The sequence below is a fragment of the Macaca mulatta genome, chromosome 10 (assembly GCF_049350105.2).
Source record: "Macaca mulatta isolate MMU2019108-1 chromosome 10, T2T-MMU8v2.0, whole genome shotgun sequence".
Lineage (NCBI taxonomy): Eukaryota > Metazoa > Chordata > Mammalia > Primates > Cercopithecidae > Macaca > Macaca mulatta.
In genome coordinates, this window is record NC_133415.1 from 13921784 (window position 1) to 13942303 (window position 20520).

Consider the following 20520-nt stretch of genomic DNA (forward strand, 5'->3'; position numbering starts at 1 on the left):
TATTTTTTATTATTTATTTATTTATTTTTTTTTTTTTGAGATTGAGTTTCACTTCATCGCCCAGGCTAAAGTGCAATGGCACGATCTCGGCTCACTGCAACCTCCACCTCCGGAATTCAAGTGATTCTCCTGCCTTAGCCTGCCAAGTAGCTGGGATTACAGGCAGGCACCACCATGCCCGACTAATTTTTTTTGTATTTTTAGTAGAGACAGGGTTTCTCCATGTTGGTAAGGCTGGTCTTGAACTCCCAACCTCAGGTAATCCGCCTGCCTTGGCCTCCCAAAGTGCTGGGATTATAGGCATGAGCCAACGCACCCGGCCTATCTATTTATTTATTTATTTATTTTGAGACGGAGTCTCTCTCTGTCGCCCAGGCTGGAGTGCAGTGGCGCGATCGCCACTCACTGCAAGCTCCGCCTCCCGGGTTCCTGCCATTCTCCTGCCTCAGCCTCCCGTGTAGCTGGGACTACAGGCACCGCCACCGCCCCCGGCTAATTTTTGTATTTTTAGTAGAAACAGGGTTTCACCGTGTTAGCCAGGATGGTCTTGATCTCCTGACCTCGTGATCCGCCTGTCTAGGCCTCCCAAAGTGCTGCGATTACAGGCATGAGCCACCGCACCCAGCCCTTTTTTAAAAAATTTTTTAAGAGATGAGGTCTTGCTATGTTGCCCAGGGTAGCCTCAAGGGATCCTCCCGCCTTGGCCTTCCCAATAACTGAGATTACAGATGTGCGCCACCATGCCTGGCTAAGAATGTACATTTCTCACAAGTATTCTAGGTAATTCTTTGTTTTTTGAGACAGAATCTCATTCTGCTGCCCAGGCTGGAGGGCAGTGGCGCAATCTCGGCTCATTGCAATCTCTGTCTCTTGGGTTCAATCAATTCTCCTGCCTCAGCCTCCTGAGTAGCTGGGATTACAGGCATGCACCACTATGTCCAGCTAATTTTTGCATTTTTAGTAGAGACGGGGTGTCACCATGTTGACCAGGCTCGTCTCAAACTCCTAACCTCAAGTAATCCGCCCACCTCGGCCTTCCAAAGTGCTGGTACTATAGGCATGAGCCACTGTGCCTGGCCAACATTCTAGGTGATTCTAACACAGGAAGTTCTGGTTCTTCCTTGAGGAAAGGGCCTACTGGCCTCCTCCCAGTTGGGGAACACGCAGTTCTCCCTCTGGGGGGCCCTTCCCCACAAAGCACTGGCTGCGGGTCCAGCAGGCCTGGGTCTTACCAAGCTCAGGACTAGCATTTTCTCCCTGCGAGATGTGGGGGCAGATCTGAGTCCTCTGAGCCTTGATTTCTTTACCTGTTACATGGAACCAGCAAGGCCCACCCCAGAGAGTGACACCCAAACAGCATTCAGTACCAAGTGACCTTATCCTCATCACTTTGTGAGTACGTTCAGAATGAAAACCGGGTGTCCACCCACTCAGGCTTCTGTACCCGAGACTGGGTTCTGGAGAGTGCAGGGCAGTGCAAACAAGCGGGGCCGGCTACCTACCCCTCAAAGTCCTCGTTGAGCTGCTCGCAGAAGCCGTTGATGCTGGCCCAGTCAAGCTCCTTGTTCAGGGGATTCGTGGCTCTATCTGGAAGAGGAGAGCTGGGGTCACTGTGGCCTGGCAGTGGGATTCCTGCTCTTCCGCTCCTGACCCTGACAAAGGTGTGGTCAGGAGTGGGAGGGGAGTGCGACTGAGCACGTGGGAAAGCTCTCCCCTTGCCTTCCTGCCCAGACAGCCTCAAGACCTGAGCGCGCGTGTAAACAGACAGATGAGCACAGCTGCTCTCCTAAGGGCCCCACTTTTAGAGACTATGGTCAGGGCTCTTTCCCTCCTCCCCATTCCCCCCACCCCTGCAGCTGGACCCATCAGGCCAGCCCCATCTCCTCTGATTCTGCTGAGAACAGTGTCTCCATAATTCTCATGGAATTTATGCTCAGAGGAGATCCAGAAGTAAGGGAGAAAAAAATCAGAGTCCCGCCCTCAAGGAGCCGTGTAGCCGGGAAGTGTGCTAAGGGAAGCTAGGTTCTCAATAAAGTGTGACAGAGGGAAGCCAAGGAGCTGCAGAGACACAGGGGAGGGGACTCAGTTCAGTTTGGGGTTAGGGAGACTGCCTGGAAGAGGCAACACACAAGCAGGGGCCAGGAGTCACCCAGGCTGGAGCTGGTCCACCTCTGACCCGCACGTGGCTGCATGGGCAGGAAAGATGTGGGTAGCTGCATGAGGCAGAGAATGAGGGGCCTCAGTAAGGATTATGGGTCTTACCATCACAACAGGTTCAGAAAGCCTTCATTCCCTTGGGAGTGGCTCCGGTGTCCCCTTCCCTAATCCTCTACTCCTGCCCAGGGTAGCAGTGCTGGATCGGTTCTCTCATGTCCCCCAGCCTGCTACGGCACTGCATCCCAGCCACTCATGTCCACACCTGTCTCCCCTTGGCAAATGAATGAATGAATGAGCAGTCAGCTGAGGGCAGGCAAGGGGTGAGGTTCTGGGGAAGTCTGAATCCAGAAATGGGTAGTGGCAAGGAAAGAGGGCCAACAGGTCTACATGAAGTGGGTGTGAACACGACCGGACGGTCACCCCTTTAACCCCCAATACTGGTTAAACAACAATCTAGGTTACATGCTTCCCTGAACCTCGATTTCCCCATCTTGTAAAGTTGGAATGAAATATGGATTTTTTTTTTTTTTTTTTGAGACAGAGTCTCGTGCTGTTGCCTAGGCTGGAGTGAGTGGTGCGATCTCAGCTCACTGCAAGCTCGGCCTCCCAGGTTCACGCCATTCTCCTGCCTCAGCCTCCCGAGTAGCTGGGACTACAGGTGCCCGCCACCACGCCCGGCTAATGTTTTTGTATTTTTAGTAGAGATGGGATTTCACTATGTTAGCCAGGACGGTCTCGATCTCCTGACCTTGTGATCAGCCCACCCCGGCCTCCCAAAGTGTTGGGATTACTGGTGTGAGCCACCTGCTGGATTTTGTTTTTTTTTTGAGAAGGAGTCTCCCTCTGTCGCCCAGGCTGTAGTAAAATGGCGAGATCTTGGCTCACTGCAATCTCTGCCTCCTGGGTTCAAGCGATTCTCCTGCTTCAGACTCCTAAGAGTAGCTGGGATTACAGGTGTCCACCACCATGCCTGGCTAATTTTTTTGTATTTTTGGTAGAGACAGGGTTTCACCATGTTGGTCAGGCTGGTCTCGAACTCCTGACCTCAAATGATCCACCCACCTCGGCCACCCAAAGTGCTGGGATTACAGGCATGAGCCACTGCACCTGCTGAAATATGGATTTTGGATGACAAAATACTTTTTGCATGGGAAGGCCATGGGGACAGCCAGAGCCCGATCTTCATTTCTCCACACCCCACCTCTAACTATCACCCCTTCCCAGCCAGTTCTGCCCAAGCCTAAGCACTGAGCTGAGGGTGTGGAAGGACAGCCCAGGAGGCAGAACAGAGAAGGATGTGTGAACAGGAGGCTGGGGACTGACCCAGCATGTGACGCCTGCCCTGGGCCATATGTTATGGCAGGGGGCCCAAAGCCCTGGAATCCCAGTGGCTGGCAGCCATTCATCCAACTCAGATTTAAGTATTCTGGGTGCTGGGGCTCCAGCAGTGAACAGACAAAATCCTGCCCTCCTGAAGTTCACTGCCCAGCAAGAGAAACAATGAATACTGAGATTAACAAACCCAGCAGTACTGCAGACTGTTGCGAAATGTTACAGAGCAAAGCAAAGCAAGGAGAAGTGCAGAAAGCCTAGGGGGTGGGGGGCTGCTCTCCCAGAGGGCTCTCGGAGGACTCTGGAGCCCTTGGGAGCTGCTCTCTGGGAGGGCTCTCAGAGCTGAACTGAGATCAGAAGGATGAACGTTCTCTCTGGATCTAGATCTCTGTCCCAGGAGCTCCACAAGACCCTCCAGTCCTTCAGAAAAACGAAGCCCCTGGTGACCTCCTGGGGATACCACGAATATGACCCTCCCCACCCCAGGGGTAAGGGTAACTGTCTACTCTGCCTCCGAGTCCCCAAAAGCTGGGGAACACCAGTCTAAAGTTAGAGAATCACTGCCCATTCAATGACACCCAGCGGGAAGACCCTAAAACAGGAAGTCCTTCAAGTGTCAGAGACATGTGAGTGGGAGTGAGGTCAGAGAAGCTGATTCTGGACTGTTCCCGGGTCCGACGCCAGTGAAGAGGAAGCGCTGGCATCATGAGACATCATCTTTCTCCCCCTGCATCTGGCTGAAAGCCAGGGCCTCCAGGTCCAAGGAGATCCGACCGACCTCCTTGGCCCTTGGCCCCTGACCCTCGGCCCTCTTAATTCTATCCAAGGGCAATACCCTCCCTTGCAGCCAGTTGGGGAGAACACCTAGAGAGGGAGGGAGGTGTTTCACAACAGGGTAAGGCTCCACCCTGCCACTCTGGCAATAACATCATTTACCTCACCAGGCTGGGCGCAGTGGCTCACGCCTGTAATTCCAATACCTTGAGAGGCCGATGTGGGCGGATGAGTGGCTCACGTCTGTAATCCCAACACTTTGAGAGGCCGACGTGGGCGGATCACCTGAGGTCAGGAGTTCGAGATCGGCCTGGCCAACATGGTGAAAGCCCGTCTCTACTAAAAATACAAAAATAGCTGGGTGTGGTGGTGCACACCTGTAATCCCAGCTACTCAGGAGGCCGAGGCAGAAGAATCACTTGAACCCGGGAGGAGGAGGTTGCAGCAAGCCGAGATTGTGCCACTGTACTCCAGCCTGGGTGACAAGAGCAAAAACCTGTCTCAAAAAAAAAAAAAAAAAAAAAAAGCCGGGCACGGTGGCTCACGCCTATAATCCCAGCACTTTGGGAGGCCGAGGCAGGTGGATCAGGAGGACAGGAGATCGAGACCATCCTGACTAACATGGTGAAACCCCGTCTCTACTAAAAATACAAAAAAAATTAGCTGGGTGTGGTGGCAGGCGCCTGTAGTCCCAGTTACTTGGGAGGCTGAGATAGGAGAATGGTGCGAACCCGGGAGGCGGAGCTTGCAGTGAGCTGAGATGGTGCCACTGCACTCCAGCCTGGATGACAGAGTGAGACTCCGTCTCAAAAAAAAAAAAAAATAAAAATAAAAATAAAAAAATAAATAAAGAAGCTACCTTTTACCTCCAGCCTCCACAAGGGAAGAGGGAAGATCTTACAATTCTCCTAGGACACAAAGGGGAAGGAAAGGAGAAAATTCCAGCCCCAATGTGTCAGGGCCCAGCCAAACCCAGGTATCTCTAACTTCTGCCTGGTTTTACACTCTCTGGACTCTCAGAAAACCTCCACTGTTGCTAAACCTGAGAATGTTTTGTATGACCCACAGCTCAAGTCCTGTGTCTGAGATCAGTGAGTCAGGGGCCCACCCATCCCCCCAGCCCAGTTGCTGCTGAGACCCAGGCGGACACTTGTGGCATTCACAACGGTCAAGGGCTGCTGAGTGCCCCTTTTCCACCCCCTGCCTCTCTGCTGGCCAGGATGACTCTCCAACATCCCCAGAGGTTTGGTTCTGGGGCCAACCTCATGGTTCAACTCTGCTCAAGCCTGCCTTAAAAGCGGCTGGCCATGACCCCAAGCCACGCTAGACAGTGGCCGGTGTGCCCGGGTCCAAGAGGCTTCCCTGAGGCCTTGGCAACGATGAGGCCCCAACAGCAGTTAAAGCCTTGGGAGACAGCCCTCACTAGACCAGGGAGAAGCCAGCCACGACTTTCAGGGGCAGAGTCCAGGAGCGGGGCTGTGACAGCGGGGGATCATCAGGGCTATGGGTTAAGGAGCTCAGGTGGAGGGGTCGGGGGCTAGGAAGCCTAAGCAATAGGAAGCTGTGTCTGAGGAGAAACAAGAAAAAAAGGGGTGTAGAGGCCTTTGAAGGAAGTTCAGCAAGAGCTGGGAAAGGCATCTTGGAGGCTGAGGGGCCAGGCTGAAGGTAGTGACAGGGAGCTTGGAGTTATTAATACTTCTGGAGTCTAAGACTCTTCCAAGCCTGTAGGGTGTGGGGGTTTCTCACTGTGTGGCCAGAGACTGGGACCTGCGGGAGGAATCAAAAGGGTCCTCCCTTCCAGGACGGGGTAATGAGCAAATGTGAGTAGTTGCGTGCTCCAGGAACGCCATGCAGGGCCAGAGAGTGGAGGATTCGGGGCCTGAGAACTGTAGGGTCCCTCCCTCCCGGGTGTGAGATGCAACCCCGGGGCACCGCTCGCGCGCTCCTTCCCCGGGCCGCTACTCCGCGAAGCAATGTGAGCCTGGGGGGTTGGGGCGCAGCTCACTCCCCCTCCCAGGGGTCGTGGCCCAGGGATCCGACAGGTGGGCGGCGCCCGCTCCAACCGCTGGACCGCGCAGAGGACCGGGTCCTCCATCACTCCAGGGTCTGAGGGGCCGACTGAGGACACCGCCCCTCCCGGGCCGGGGGCGGGGCGTGAGGAGGGGGCGCCCCGTACCCCGCCCCCACCGTGAAGGGGCCCGCCTCGTGCCCCCGGTTCCGGTTCCGGTTCCGGTCCGCGCCCCTCCCGGACACTCACTGATTCGCGCCTCCAGAGTCTCCGGCTCCATCGCGGGCTCCATCCGCCACCGGCCCCCAGCCTCGGCACCGCCCCCCCGCCCCCCCAGCTCTCGCGGGACCTCCTGGGCACCGCCCTCTGTCGATTAAAGGGGCAACGTCCGCACGGGCGCGCTTGGCACCATAGAGAGGCCAACGAGGTCGCCTAGAGCGTCACGTACTCGCCCAGCCCCTTCCCCAAGCGGTGTCTACGTCGCGGCTGGGACCAGCCGCCTGCCTTTCCGTTCCCGGCGCTCAGGCGGGAGGGGAAGCGGAGAGACTGGAGGGTAAGGGCAGCACCATGGAAACTCCAAGGGACGCTCTAACTCGTTCTGCGTCACGGAGATGTCTGTGACCGCCTCCGGAAGAATGCTCTGCAGGCATGTTGTTGAGGGGCTCTGAGGCCACTTCCGGAGCCCTGAGCGGGTACTTCCGCTCAGAGGCGAACGTGGGAAAGGCCCTTAAAAGGGCGATAAGGTACGTCGCTAGGTACCTTGGCTGCTGTGAAAATGACGAAAATAAATCAGTTTCTTGAGTGCTTACAGTATTCTGGGCATTGTCCTAAGCACTATTTGTAATTAATCCATTTACTCCTGACTCCTTGCAACAAACCCACCAGATAATTCGGAGGCTGCAGAAGTGGCAGAGGCTGAACCCTGTGCCGTCTCCTACATTCATCCAGTAAACGTTTAATGAGCTCTTTGCAAATGCAAAGCACAGGGCACGGGAGGAGATAGACAAGGCCAGATATTTATTACACAGTGTGATAGGGGAAGCCCACGGGGTAGTGGGAACAAAGGAGGGGGCTCCTCCCCCAAACTGGGGTGGGGTGGGTGGGAGTGTTGTCAGGGGAGGGGTCGTGTCAGGGGAGGTTTCAAGAGAAAGTGATACTGTATTTGGCTGAAAGTCGGATTTCTCCACGTAGAGCTGGTGCGAAAAGATATTCAGGGAGAAAAAGTAAGATGAAGGCCGAGGCGGGCGGATCACGAGGTCAGGAGATCGAAACCAACCTGGCTAACACAGTGAAACCCCGTCTCTACTAAAAAAAAAAAAAAAAATTAGCCGGGCGTGCCTGTATTTCTAGCTACTTAGAAGGCTGAGGCAGGAGAATCGCTTGAACCCGGGAGGTGAAAGTTGCAGTGAGCCGAGATTGCGTCACTGCACTCAGACTGGGCGACAGAGCAAGACTCCGTCCCCACCCCCGGCTCCCCAAAAAGTAGAATAAGTCCAGGGAATTGGAAGTATTTCAATACGGCTCCCAGATATCTGCAAATAGATATCTATTTGCAGGAGATATCTTGGAATTAGGCTGGGGCAAGATCACCTAGGTCCCATGTTTTGCTGCCTTTTTTTTTTTTTTCCACTGTGAGCAACGTTGGAGGTGTCGTTAGTTTTACGGATGGTAGCAAAGTCAGGCTTTTGTTTTAGAAAGGTCCAGCAGTGGGAAGAAGATAGCAGTGGGGGCCAGACCAGAATCGAGGAGGACAGTACGAACAGACTTCCTAAGCTCGGCGCCTTTTCTCCTGTATCTCCCTCCATCAAACACCTCCTTCACCTTGTGTCGTCACGACCTGGCGGCTCCTGGTCCCCGACTCACCTGGGTCCATCACACTCTGTCGCCCCCTCCTGGCCGGCTGGGAAACCGGCCCGTGGCGACGTCTCCAGCGGTCCTGTGCCTGGGAGGGTTAAAGCTCAACTAAGACTAGGGAATCTGGCGAATCCGGTTCTGCCTTGGCGACTGACCTCGATTCACCTTGCAGAAACGCAGTAACCTCATCCAGGAGATGAGGGGGTTGTGCTGGGTCAGTTTTTCCCCTAAACTCAACCATTCAGCAACTGGGATGCTTTTCTAAATTCTCTCCCGCAGGCCATTGAGATTATACAGGGAAGTGATACGTATGTTTATTGCATTCCTCGATAAAAGCTGTAACGTAGTGTATACTTATAGCTTTTTGTGTCCTTTATTGCTGAAATGAATTTTATATGTATATATATTTGTTTTATTTTGTTTTTGAGACGGAGTTTCACTCTGTCTCCCAGGCTGGAGTGCAGTGATGCGATCTCGGCTCACCACAACCTCTGCCTCCCGGGTTCAAGTGATTTTCCTCCCTTACTCTCCCAAGTAGCTGGGATTACAGGTGCCTGCCACCATGCCCAGCTAATTTTTTCGTATTTTTGGTAGCGACGGGGTTTCACCATGTTGGCCAAGCTGGTCTCGAACTCTGGACCTCAGGTAATCCACCCGCCTCAGCCTCCCGAAGTGCTAAGTTTTACAGGCATAAACCACTGCGCCCAGCCTATTATATTTATTTTTGGGACAGAGTCTTACTCTGTCGCCCAGGCTAGAGTGCAGTGGCACGATCTCAGTTCACTGCGACCTCTGCTTCCTGGGTTCAAGCGATTCTCCTGCCTCAGCCTCCTGAGTAGCTGAGATTACAGGCATGCGCCATCATGCCCGGCTAATTTTTGTATTTTTAGTAGAGACAGGGTTTCGCCGTGTTGGCCAGGCGGGTCTCGAACCCCTGACCTCAGGTGATCTGCCTGCCTCGACCACCCAAAGTGTTAGGATTAAAGGCGTAAGCCATCACGTCCAGCCTGAAATGAATTATTACTGAAATAAAACACACACTGCATTTACTGCATTCATTTAGGGACACATCTAGGCTGTCAGGAGTCACTTTTTTTTTTTTTTTTTTTTTTTTGAGGCGGAGTCTTCACTCTGTCGCCCAGGCTGGAGTGCAGTGGCACGATCTCGGCTCACTGCAAGCTCCGCCTCCCGGGTTCGCGCCATTCTCCTGCCTCAGCCTCCCGAGTAGCTGGGACTACAGGCACCCGCCACCGCGCCCGGCGAATTTTTTGTATTTTAGTAGAGACAGGGTTTCACCATGTTAGCCAGGATGGTCTCGATCTGCTGACCTTGTGATCCGCCCGCCTCGGCCTCCCAAAGTGCAGGGATTACAGGCGTGAGCCACCGCGCCCGGCCAGGAGTCACTTTTAAAGACAACATAGATTTGATTTAGGTGCGAATTCTGACTTCACTGTTTCTGGATGATCTTGAACAAGTGTGTCTGCAAAATTAATCCCCTGCCACATACTCCCTACCACATTTTCTGCTGAACTTTTCTCGTGAACGCTTATTTCCACTACATCATTTCTTTGTTGTGTTTTGTGTCTCTCTCTCCCACCAGAATGTAAGCTCCACAAGGGCAAGGGATTTTATTTAGTTACTTCACTAAAAATATATCCCCGAGTCCTAAAACGGTAACTGTTACACAATAGGTATTCAATAAATATGCATCAAATAAATGAATGAATATGCCCAACATTGCACAGTGAGTGTGGGGTTTGAGAGGTGAGCCAGGCTGTGCTTGTAACAAAGGCTCTAGGGTGTCCCTCTGAGTTCTGGGGAGCAGAGCATGGTAAGGTAGGCTCAGGAGCTGTGTCTATGTGTGAAGGGCCTGGCCCAAACTGGGGATCAGTGTAGGAGGTACAGTAGGAGGAAACTAAGGATGTTGAACGGAAGGAGGACCAACACAGGAAACTTGGACGAACTGCAGGGATTTGGCCTGTGGCAGCCGTTTCCACCCATTCCCCACCATGAGCAAATGTGTTGCTCTGAGAGACTTGAGGAACCCCTGAGAAGGGCAGGTAAAGCTCAGCTATAATCCCCTGAGCCATGCTGACTTCTAAGGATTTAACACCTCAGCTCCTTCCTAGGAGAACCCCTCCAACACTGGAAACATTGATGAGGGAGGGCTGGGGCGAGGGAATAGGAGCTGGGGAGGTGGGCATCCTTGCAAACATGGAGGAGAGATATGGGGGAGGACATGCAATTCTTTCTTGGAGGGGGATTGTAGAAGGTTCAGGAAACAGACTGAGACATGGCCCCAACTTCAGCCCCTGTGACTCCAGTCAGATCCTACATGTCCCTTCTGGGCATGAGAACCTCAGGGGAGGGGGGCACAGAGGACCATGGTTGTCATTATTGCCTTTGATGTTCACACAGACCTCAGAGTTAAGTTCTATTCTTGCTGTTTTACAGATGAGAAATCTGAGACTCTGAGCAAGGATGTGGTTGGCCAAGGCCCCCACGTGTCTCCATCACAAGAGCCCACATTAGAACAAGTCCCTGCCGTCAAAGGATGGAAAGCACAGAAGCAGGCTGGGCGGGGTGGCTCAAGCCTATAATCCCAGCATTTTGGTAGGCCAAGATGGGTAGATCACTTGAGGTCAGGAGTTCAAGACCAGCCTGTTCATGTTCTGGTCAGCACGGTGAAACCCCGTCTCTACTAAAAATACAAAAATTAGTTGGGTGGGTGTGGTGGTACGTGCCTGTAATCCCGGCTACTCAGGAAGCTGAGGCACAAGAATTGCTTGAACCTGGGAGGTTGCAGTGAGCTGAGATCGCGCCACTGCACTCCAGCCTGGGCGACAGAGTAAGAGTCCATCTCAAAAAAAAAAAAAAAAAAAAAAGGGCTAGTAGCTCACGCCTGTAATCTCAGCACTTTGGGAGGCAGAGGCAAGCGGATCATCATGAGGTCAGTAGATCCTGGCAAACATGATGAAACCCTACCCTGTCTCTACTGAAAATACAAAAAATTAGCCGGGCGTGGTGGCACGTGCCTGTAGTCCCAGCTACTCGAGAGGCTGAGGCAGGAGAATTGCTTGAACCTGGGAGGCAGAGGTTGCAGTGAACTGAGATTGTGCCATTGTACTCCAGCCTGGGCAACAGAGTGAGACTCTGTCTCAAAAAAAAAAAAAAAAAAAAATTAGCGAGGCATGATGGCGCCTGCCAGTAGCCCCAGCTATTAGGGAGGCTGAGGTGGGAGGATGGATTAAGTCCAGGAGGTTGAGGCTACAGTGAGCCATGATTATGCCACTGTACTTAAGCCTGGGCAACAGAGTGAGATTTCAAAAAAAAAAAAAAAAAAATCTGCTGCAAGGGAAAGCTGGGCCATTTCAGGGTGGGAGTGAAGGGACTGTGGCCACTAACGAAATGGATTTGTTCACTGGGCTTTTTCATGTCCTGGGAAGATTGAGGGGCAGTTGGGAATCTCCCATGTGACAATTCATTTCACTACCTTTGATCTGATTCCAAATCAAGATAATTTGCTACCATTTATTGACTCATCCACTATGTGCCATGGCTTTTTCATCTGTATCATACCAGTACTTTTCTTTTTTTTTTTTCTTTTTTCTTTTATTGAGACAGAGTCTCGCTCTGTTGCCCAGGCTGGAGTGTAGTGGTGCGATCTCGGCTCACTGCAACTACCAACTTCAAGGTTCAAGCGATTCTCTCGCCTCAGCCTCCCAAGTAGCTGGGATTATTGGCACTTGCCACCTGGGTAAAAATTAGCCCGGCTAATTTTTGTATTTTTAGTAGAGACGGTGTTTCACCATGTTGGCCAGGCTGCTCTCAAACTCCTGACCTCAGGTGATCCGCCTGCCTCGGCCTCCCAAAGTGCTGGGATTAATGGCATGAGCCTCTGCGCCCAGCCGTATCATACTAGTACTTTAAGGTAGGTATTAGTCTTCCCAAATTACAGAGGAGGAAACTAGAGGGCCAGTAAGGTTACAAAAACTCTTGCCTGAAGCCATAAATGGGGAGCTGGGGCCAAGTTCTGCTTGACTTCCAAGGTACTGCAGGCTGTACTGTGCTGGTTTCCTCTAGGTGACTACCATGTCAAAACCCCTTGGAGAGGCTGGGCACAGGCACAGGGGGCTCATGACTGTAATACAAACACTTTGGGAGACCAAGGCAGGAGGATCACTTGAGCTCAGGAGTTTGAGACCAGTCTGGGCAACCAGAAAAAAAAAAAAAAAAAAAAATTAGCTCAGCACTGAGTGTGGTGGTATGCACCTATAGTCCCAGCTACTCCATATGGCGGGAGGATCCCTTGAGCCCAGGAGGTCAAGGCTGTAGTTAGCCAGCCCGGGAATGTCCGCCCAAAGTTAGAGAACCTAACCTCTGCTCAGTCCATCTCATGCTCCCCAAGCCAACTGTTCCTGCCTGCTCTGGCTCCCCAAGGACCTTAGATCTGAGATGAGCTTATGTAGACTCACCTCAAGGTCTGATTACATGGTGTGGACCATCTCTGCTGCAGAGTAGGACTCTGGTCCCAAGCCTCCTCTGCCCCAGCTCTTCATAATATCAGCCTTTCCCTACTCTAGGTACTCAGGTGTACCAGACAGGGTCATGTTTGCCAGTGACTGAATTGTGTACCAACCAGTTGGGGGACAGAAAGAGCTGGGGAATGAAGAGTCTGGGCAACTCCCTTTTCCCCACCCCGCCCCACACCTTTTCATTGAGTAGGAAGATGTAAATTACAGGGGTGTGGACACTGAGGCTGATACTATGCCCTTACCCCACTGGCCAGAAGGAAACTAGAGACAGCGGATTTCACCAATGGGAAGGCAATATGCAGATACTGCCCCGTGTTAGTTGTCTGACGGACAGTTGCTACTTTTCATTCTTGTGCTCTAGCACTTGGAGTTTACAGCATGACTTTGAGGTCGAGGTTACACAAGAAAGCAATTAATGATTCAGCGCCCACCTTGTGCCAAGCCCTGTGGCAGGAGAGGGGAGGAAGTTGGGGGGAGTAAGAGAGGCAAGGCCCTGCCCTGGTAGAATTTACATTCAAGTAAATTACTCAGTCCATAAATGAACAGTATACTTTCAGATTGGATGGTGCCACAAAGACAGTCAGCCAAGAAGCTGTAGGCTGGCGGGGCTGTCCGAAGTGCTGTGTGGGTTTATTTAAAGTGCTGCAGAGGAGGCCGAGAGACCAGTTATCTGACAGGTGGCTGAATGAGGGTGAGACAGAAGGGGAAGTGAATGGAGAATGAGGAGGAATTTCCTCCCCAAAGGTGGGTCAGGGTAGATGGTGTTTGCTAAATCAATTTTTTTTTTTTGAGATGGAGTCTCACTCTGTGGCTCAGGCTGGAGTGCAGTGGCTTGATCTCAGCTCACCGCAACCTCCATCTCCCGGGTTCAAGCAATTCTCCTGTCTCAGCCTGCCCAAGTAGCTGGGATTACAGGCACAAGCCACCGTGCCTGGCTAATTTATTTATTTATTTATTTATTTATTAGATGGAATCTCGCTCTGTCACCTAGGCTGGAGTGCAGTGGTGCAATCTCGGCTCACTGCAACCTCCGCCTCCTGGGATCAAGTGATTCTTCTGCCTCAGCCTCCCGAGTTGGTGGGACTACAGGCACCTGCCACCAACACCTGGCTGATTTTTGTACTTTTAGTAGAGACAGGGTTTCACCATGTTGCCCAGGCTGGTCTCGAACTCCTGACCTCAAGTGATCTGCAGGCCTCGGCCTCCCAAAGTGATGGGATTACAGGCGTGAGCCACTGCGCCCAGCCTGCTAACTAAAATCTTTAGAACCGGGGAGCATGACAACGTTGGAGGGGAGGAAGTGCGGGGCAGGAGAGTGCAGAGCTGTGTGACTGGGTAAGTCGCTTCACCTCTCCAGCCTCTGTTGCTGGAAGTTAGAAATAACATGTACATGGCCGAGCTGAGATCCGGCCACTGCACTCCAGCCTGGGCGACAGAGCGAGACTCTATCTCAAAACAAAAACAAAAAAAAAAAAAAAAAAAAGAAAAAAGAAATCTTTGAGAACATTTGTCTAGTCCAGAGCTTTTCGATCTTTTTTTGGCAGATATCCAATTTAAGAAATATATTTTGTCGGGCACGGTGGCTCACGCCTGTAATCCCAGCACTTTGGGAGGCCGAGGCAGATCCTGGCTAACACAGTGAAACCCTGTCTCTATTAAAAATACAAAAAAATTAGCCAGGCGTGGTGGCGGGCGCCTGTAGTCCCAGCTACTCAGGAGGCTGAGGCAGGAGAATGGTGTGAACCCGGAAGACAGAGGTAGCAGTGAGCTGAGACGGCACCACTGCCCTCCAGCCATGGTGACAGAGCAAGACTCCGTCTCAAAAAAAAAAAAAGAAATACATTTTACATCAGGATGGGGTGAATTCAGGTTTTGTGGAGCCTGAAATTTGTAAAAAAATTGGGGAACTTCTAAGAAAAAATGATATAAAATGACTGATGCAAAATTATGTAAGTATGTATGTATATTTATTTATTTATTTAAGACGAAGTTTCGTTGTTGTTGCCCAGGCTGGAGCGCAATAGCAGGACCTTGGCTCACCGCACTCTCCGCCTCCCAGGTTCAAGCGATTCTCCTGCCTCAGCCTCCCGAGTAGCTGGGATTACAGGCATGCGCCACCACGCCCAGTTAATTTTGTATTTTTTTTTTTTTTTTTGAGACGGAGTCTCGCTCTGTCGCCCAGGCTGGAGTGCTGTGGCCTGATCTCAGCTCACTGCAAGCTCCGCCTCCCGGGTTCACGCCATTCTCCTGCCTCAGCCTCCCGAGTAGCTGGGACTACAGGCACCCGCCACCTCGCCCGGCTAGTTTTTTGTAGTTTCAGTAGAGACGGGGTTTCACTGTGTTCACCAGGATGGTCTCGATCTCCTGACCTCGTGATCCACCCGTCTCGGCCTCCCAAAGTGCTGGGATTACAGGCTTGAGCCACCGCGCCCGGCCAATTTTGTATTTTTAATAGAGACGGATTTCTCCATGTTGGTCAGGCTGGTCTCGAACTCCCGATCTCAGGTGATTCACCTGCCTTGGCCTCCCAAAGTGCTGGGATTACAGGCGTGAGCCACTGCGCCCTGCTTATATATTTTTTTAGAGTGAGAAACAAATTAAAAACTTTAAAATGTTGGCAAATACCATAATTATTAAATCAGAACAATAAGATATTTTTACTTTAAGCACCTGATATGCCACTGTAATACATTTTTTTTCCTACAATTTTGGGCCACATGCTTGTTATGTAGCAATGATTTTATTTTATTTTATTTTCTATTATTTATTTATTTATTTATTTTTTGAGACGGAGTCTTGCTCTGTCCACTAGACTGGAGTGCAGTGGTGCGATTTCGTCTCAGAGCAACCTCCACCTCCCAGGGTTAAGCAATTCTCCTGCCTCAGCCTCCCAAGTAGCTGGGACTACAGGCACGTACCACCATGCCTGGCTAATATTTTGTATTTTTAATAGAGATGGGGTTTCACGGTGTTAGCCAGGAAGGTCCCGATCTCCTGACCTTGTGATCCACCTGCCTTGGCCTCCCAAAGTGCTGGGATTATAGGAGTGAGCCACCACGCCCAGCCCATTTATAATTTAATGCATCTGATAAATTTGAAGAATTTTCTACAAACTTCTGCTTCCCTACAATGCAGACCTTGTTTCTCCTCCCAGGACTATATTCTTCCTATGTCGGGCGTCTAGGATGTATACCGTGGTCACAGAGCGATCCCTGTCCCTGCACCTTTAGGTCAGGATACCAGGTGTGTCAGGGGGGTACCAGGAGTATTTCTGGAAGCCATTCCTACACTAGGGTCTCTAGCAATCACGTAACTATTCATAGAAGTGACTGTGAACCTTATAACTATAACCCAGTGATTTCAATTTTTTTTTTTTTTTTGAGGCGGAGTCTTGTTCTGTTGCCCAGGCTAGAGTGCGGTGGCGTGATCTCAGCTCACTGCAACCTCTGCCTTCTGGGTTCCAGTGATTCTCCTTCCTCAGCCTCTCGAATAGTTGGGATTACAGGTGCCCATCATTACACCTGGCTAATTTTTTTTTTTTGGTATTTTTAGTACAGATGGGGTTTTACTATATGTTGGGCTGGCTGGCTGGTCTTGAACTCCTGACCTCAAGTGAGCCACCCACTTCAGCCTCCCAAGGTGCTGGGATTACAGGTGTGAGCCACCACGCCTGACCAATTTCAAATTAAGTGTATGCCCAACTCAACCTCCCATTAGTGGGCTCTCAAAAATGCTTATGGCCACCTCAGTATCTCCTTCACCAGGGAGAGTGTGACAGAGAGCAAGTCAGTGTAAAGAGATAGCAGTGGCCGTGATTGTGACTTAAAACTCTTACTTTTGGGCTGGGCGTGGTGGTTCATGCCTGTAATTCCAGCACTTTGGGAAGCCGAGGCGAGCGGACCAACATGGTGAAACCCTGTCTCTATTAAAAATACAAAAATTAGCTGGGTGTGGTGGTGCACACCAGTAGTCCCAGTTACTCGGGAGGCTGAGGCAGGAGAATTGCTTGAACCTGGGAGGCGGAGGTTGCAGTGAGTGAGATCATGTCATTGCACTCCAGCCTGGGCAACAAGAGTGAAACTCCGTCTCGAAAACAAACAAACAAAAAAACAAACGAAAAATCCTCTTACTTTGGCAAATTGTTGAACATATGAATACATTGCTAGGGCCTCTCCGAAGATAAGGGAGGGGCCCTGGAATTCAAGGTCTGTTAGTGTCATGGAAAATCCATCTCTGACTAGGCTGGATGCCATGGCTCATGCCTGTAATCCCAGCACTTTGGGAGGCCGAGGTGGTCAGATCACCTGAGGTCAGGAGTTCAAGACCAGCCTGACCAACATGGAGAAACAGCATCTCTACTAAAAATACAAAATTAGCTGGGCATGGTGGCGTGTGCTTGTAGTCCCAGCTACTCAGGAGGCTGAGGCAAGAGAATCAATTGAACTCCGGAGGCAGAGGTTGCAGTGAGCCGAGATTGCGCCCCTGCACTTCAGCGCAGGCAACGAGAGTGAAACTCCATCTCAAAAAGAGAAAAAACAAAAACAAAAAATCCATCTCTGACTCAGACCTAAACACACACACGCGCGCACACACACATAATCAAGTTTCACACAGCAATGCTAACCCTGCGTGCCAGGCATACTGACTGGCATTTTCTGTTCTATTCTCTTTGGCAGCCTGCAGATAGAAGGTGCTTGTCCAAGTCTAATTTGAGTCCAGAGTGGATTAGTGGCTTGCTGAAAGTCACAGAACCAGTAGCCCCAGAGCTGTGTCACCTGCCTCCCAGCCTGTGGGCCTTTTCTCTGCCCACATGAAACACCTTTTCCCTTTGGGCTGCCTTTTGCCGTGGGTCTCTTTTCTGTTTTTTTTTTTTTTTTTTTTTTTTGGAGATGGAGTCTTGCTCTGTCGCCCAGGCTGGAGTGCAGTGCCGGATCTCAGCTCGCTGCAAGCTCCGCCTCCCGGGTTTACGCCATTCTCCTGCCTCAGCCTCCCAAGTAGCTGGGACTACAGGCGCCCGCCACCTCGCCCAGCTAGTTTTTTGTATTTTTTTAGTAGAGACGGGGTTTCACCGTGTTAGCCAGGATGGTCTCGATCTCCTGACCTCGTGATCCGCCCGTCTCGGCCTCCCAAAGTGCTGGGATTACAGGCTTGAGCCACCGCGCCCGGCCGTGGGTCTCTTTTTCTGCTGGTAGGGGGCTGGATTGGGTCAGGGGCCATTTCCACTTGCTTCTCTGTGTATCCATGGGCCCTGCACACAGACGTTCAGGAGATGGTGGTTGAATGAATGGAATGAATGCAAACAAACACTTGGTCTTTATCCAGTTCGCATGCATCACTTTTTCACTGACCTCCAGACCCGAACCCACAATTCACCTTCAGGTGACAACTCAAGAACCCCACAGCGCCACTGGGAAGGGTTTGGCAGGTTGTGCACTGCACATAGCACCTGGCTAAATGTTCAATCAGACATCCAGCTCACCTCCATCTGCCAAACCCCTCATCCTGGGGTGGGGTTATACCTTTTCCTAATTTGCACAAAAGCGCTGATGGGCTACCATCAACCCTGATCCCAGACCTGGGTTCTTACTTCCTGGGCAACTTGGGGCAAATTACCTAACCTCTGTAAGTTTGTTCCTCTGTAAAATGGAGATTGTAATACCTACTTCAGGGGTTGGCATGTGGTTAAAGTGATAGCGTATGCACAAAGTCAGCGCTCAGTTATGCCCCAGAAATCATGACGCGCTTGCACAAAGGGCCACGTTCACAGATGATCAAGCAGCTTTGCTCGTAAAAGTCAAAGACTAGAAACAACCTCAATGTTCACCAGTAGGCGACTGGCTGAAAATTTCAACGGTGGAATACATCCCAGCCTTTAGAAAGAGAAAAGTGTTTCACTGACATGGAACAATTTCCAAGACACGTTAAGGGAATAAAACCAAAGTACAGAACAGCCAGTATGGGCCAGGCATAGTGGCTCATGCCTATAATCCTAGCACTTTGGGAGGCCAAGGCAGGAGGATTGCTTAAGCCCAGGAGTTCAAGACCAGCCTGGGCAACATGGCGAGACCATGTCTCCACACAAAATATAAAAATTAGCCAGATGTGGTGGTGCACACCTCTAGTCCCAGCTACTTGGGGGACTGAGGCAGGAGGATCACTTGAGCCTAAGGGGTTGAAGCTGCAGGGAGCCATGTTTGAGTCACTGCTCTCCAGCCTGAGTGACAGAGTGAGATCCTGTTGGAAAAAATAAAAAATAAATAAATAAATAAAAAGGGCCAGGCACGCTGGATCAAGCCTGTAATCCCAGCACTTTGGGAGGCCAAAGTGGGTGGATCACGAGGTCGGGAGATTGAGACCATCCTGACCAACATGGTGAAACCCCGTCTCTACCAAAAATACGAAAAAATTAGCCAGGCATGGTGGTGGACGCCTGTAATCCCAGCTACTCTTAGGAGTCTGAAGCAGGAGAATCGCTTGAACTCAGGAGGCAGAGATTGCAGTGAGCCAAAATCTCACCATTTTATTACAGCCTGGGCGACAGAGGGAGACTGTCTCAAAAAAAAAAAAAAAAAAAAAAAAATCCAGCAGGTGGCTCACACCAGTAATCCCAACACTTTGGGAGGCCGGGGTGGGCTGATCACAAGGTCAGGAGATCGAGACCGTCCTGGCTAACATAGTGAAACCCCATCTCTACCAAAAATACAAAAAAATTAGCTGGGGGCGTGGGGGGGGGGGGCGCCTGTAATCCCAGCTACTCGGGAGGCTGAGGCAGGAGAATCGTTTGAATCTGGGAGGCGGAGGTTGCAGTGAGCCGAGATCGCGCCACTGCACTCCAACCTGGGCGACACAGCAAGACTCCATCTCGAAAAAATAAAATAATAATAATAAAAAAAGATGCAGCCAGTGTCTGGCATATTTTCACCTGTGTGGCACATAGAATATCCCTGGAAAGAAGCATGAGAAAGATATTGGCTGTGGGGACTGAGAAAAGAGGGAGATTTGCTTTTCCCTGTAAAGCCCTTTTGAGCTGTGTAAAGTGTTTTAATCACATGCTTGTCTTAATTTGTCATTTTTTTTAAGCAGAGGTTTATCAATTGACAAGCTGTTTCTCTTCCTAATTTAGATTGTTCTCTTAGTGGCCAGCAGGGGGAGGCAAATGCTTTCTCTCTTCAAACATCGAAACCACCCCCGTTGACAACCATCTAAAAAAGTGGTGGCTGTAACTCCCCCTGAGACAGGAGAATGGCTTGAACTGGCAGGCGGAAGTTGCAGTGAGCTGAGATTGCACCACTGCACTCCAGGCCGAACAACAGAGCAAGACTCCCGTCTCAGGGAGTGGGCGGGGGGTGGGGAGTAGTGGCTGTACTTGTGGCAGGGACTCACCTTAAAAGTTGGAACCTTAGGCCAGGCGCGGTGGCTCACGCCTGTAATCCCAGCACTTTGGGAGACCGATGGGGGAGGATCAAGAGCTCAGGAGTTCAAGATCAGCCTGGCCAACATGATAAAACCCGGTCTCTACTGAAAATACAAAAATTAGCCCGGTGTGGTGGCAGGCCCCTGTAATCCCAGCTACTCAGGAGGCTGAGGCAGGAGAATTGCTTGAATCCTGGAGGTGGAGGTTGCAGTGAGCTGAGATCACTCCACTTCACCCCAGCCTGGGTGACAGAGCAAGACTCTGTCTCAAAAGAAAAAAAAAAAGTTGGGGCCTTAAAAGGAAAGGCAGTGAAAATAAGTTGCCATTAAGAACTCCAGGGAAAACATGATTTTAAAAAATAGCTTTATTGACATATAATTCACACACCATACAATTGGCCCATTTAAAGTGTGAAAAATTTTTAGTATATTGCATTATAAAGGCTG

The 20520-nt window shown here is 51.0% G+C and overlaps 1 protein-coding gene across 10 annotated transcripts in view; it reads right to left on the minus strand.

Annotated features, from left to right (window-relative positions):
- The window catches only part of GGA1 (golgi associated, gamma adaptin ear containing, ARF binding protein 1), a 27328-nt gene extending 20391 nt beyond the window's left edge, over positions 1–6937 (minus strand). For 7 of the 10 annotated variants that reach the window (XM_077949692.1, XM_028827738.2, XM_077949688.1 and 4 more), the window contains exons 1-2: positions 6521–6937; positions 1503–1587 (exon numbers count right to left, since the gene is read on the minus strand). In XM_077949692.1, the coding sequence (XP_077805818.1) occupies positions 1503–1587; positions 6521–6563 (128 nt within the window). In that variant the 5' untranslated portion in view covers positions 6564–6937. Of the gene's footprint in view, positions 1–1502; positions 1588–2262; positions 2429–4469; positions 4600–5122; positions 6454–6520 lie in introns of those variants that run through there. The other 3 variants (XM_028827739.2, XM_077949690.1, XM_077949689.1) reach the window with 3 other exon arrangements.
- Positions 6938–20520: the final 13583 nt, after the last annotated feature.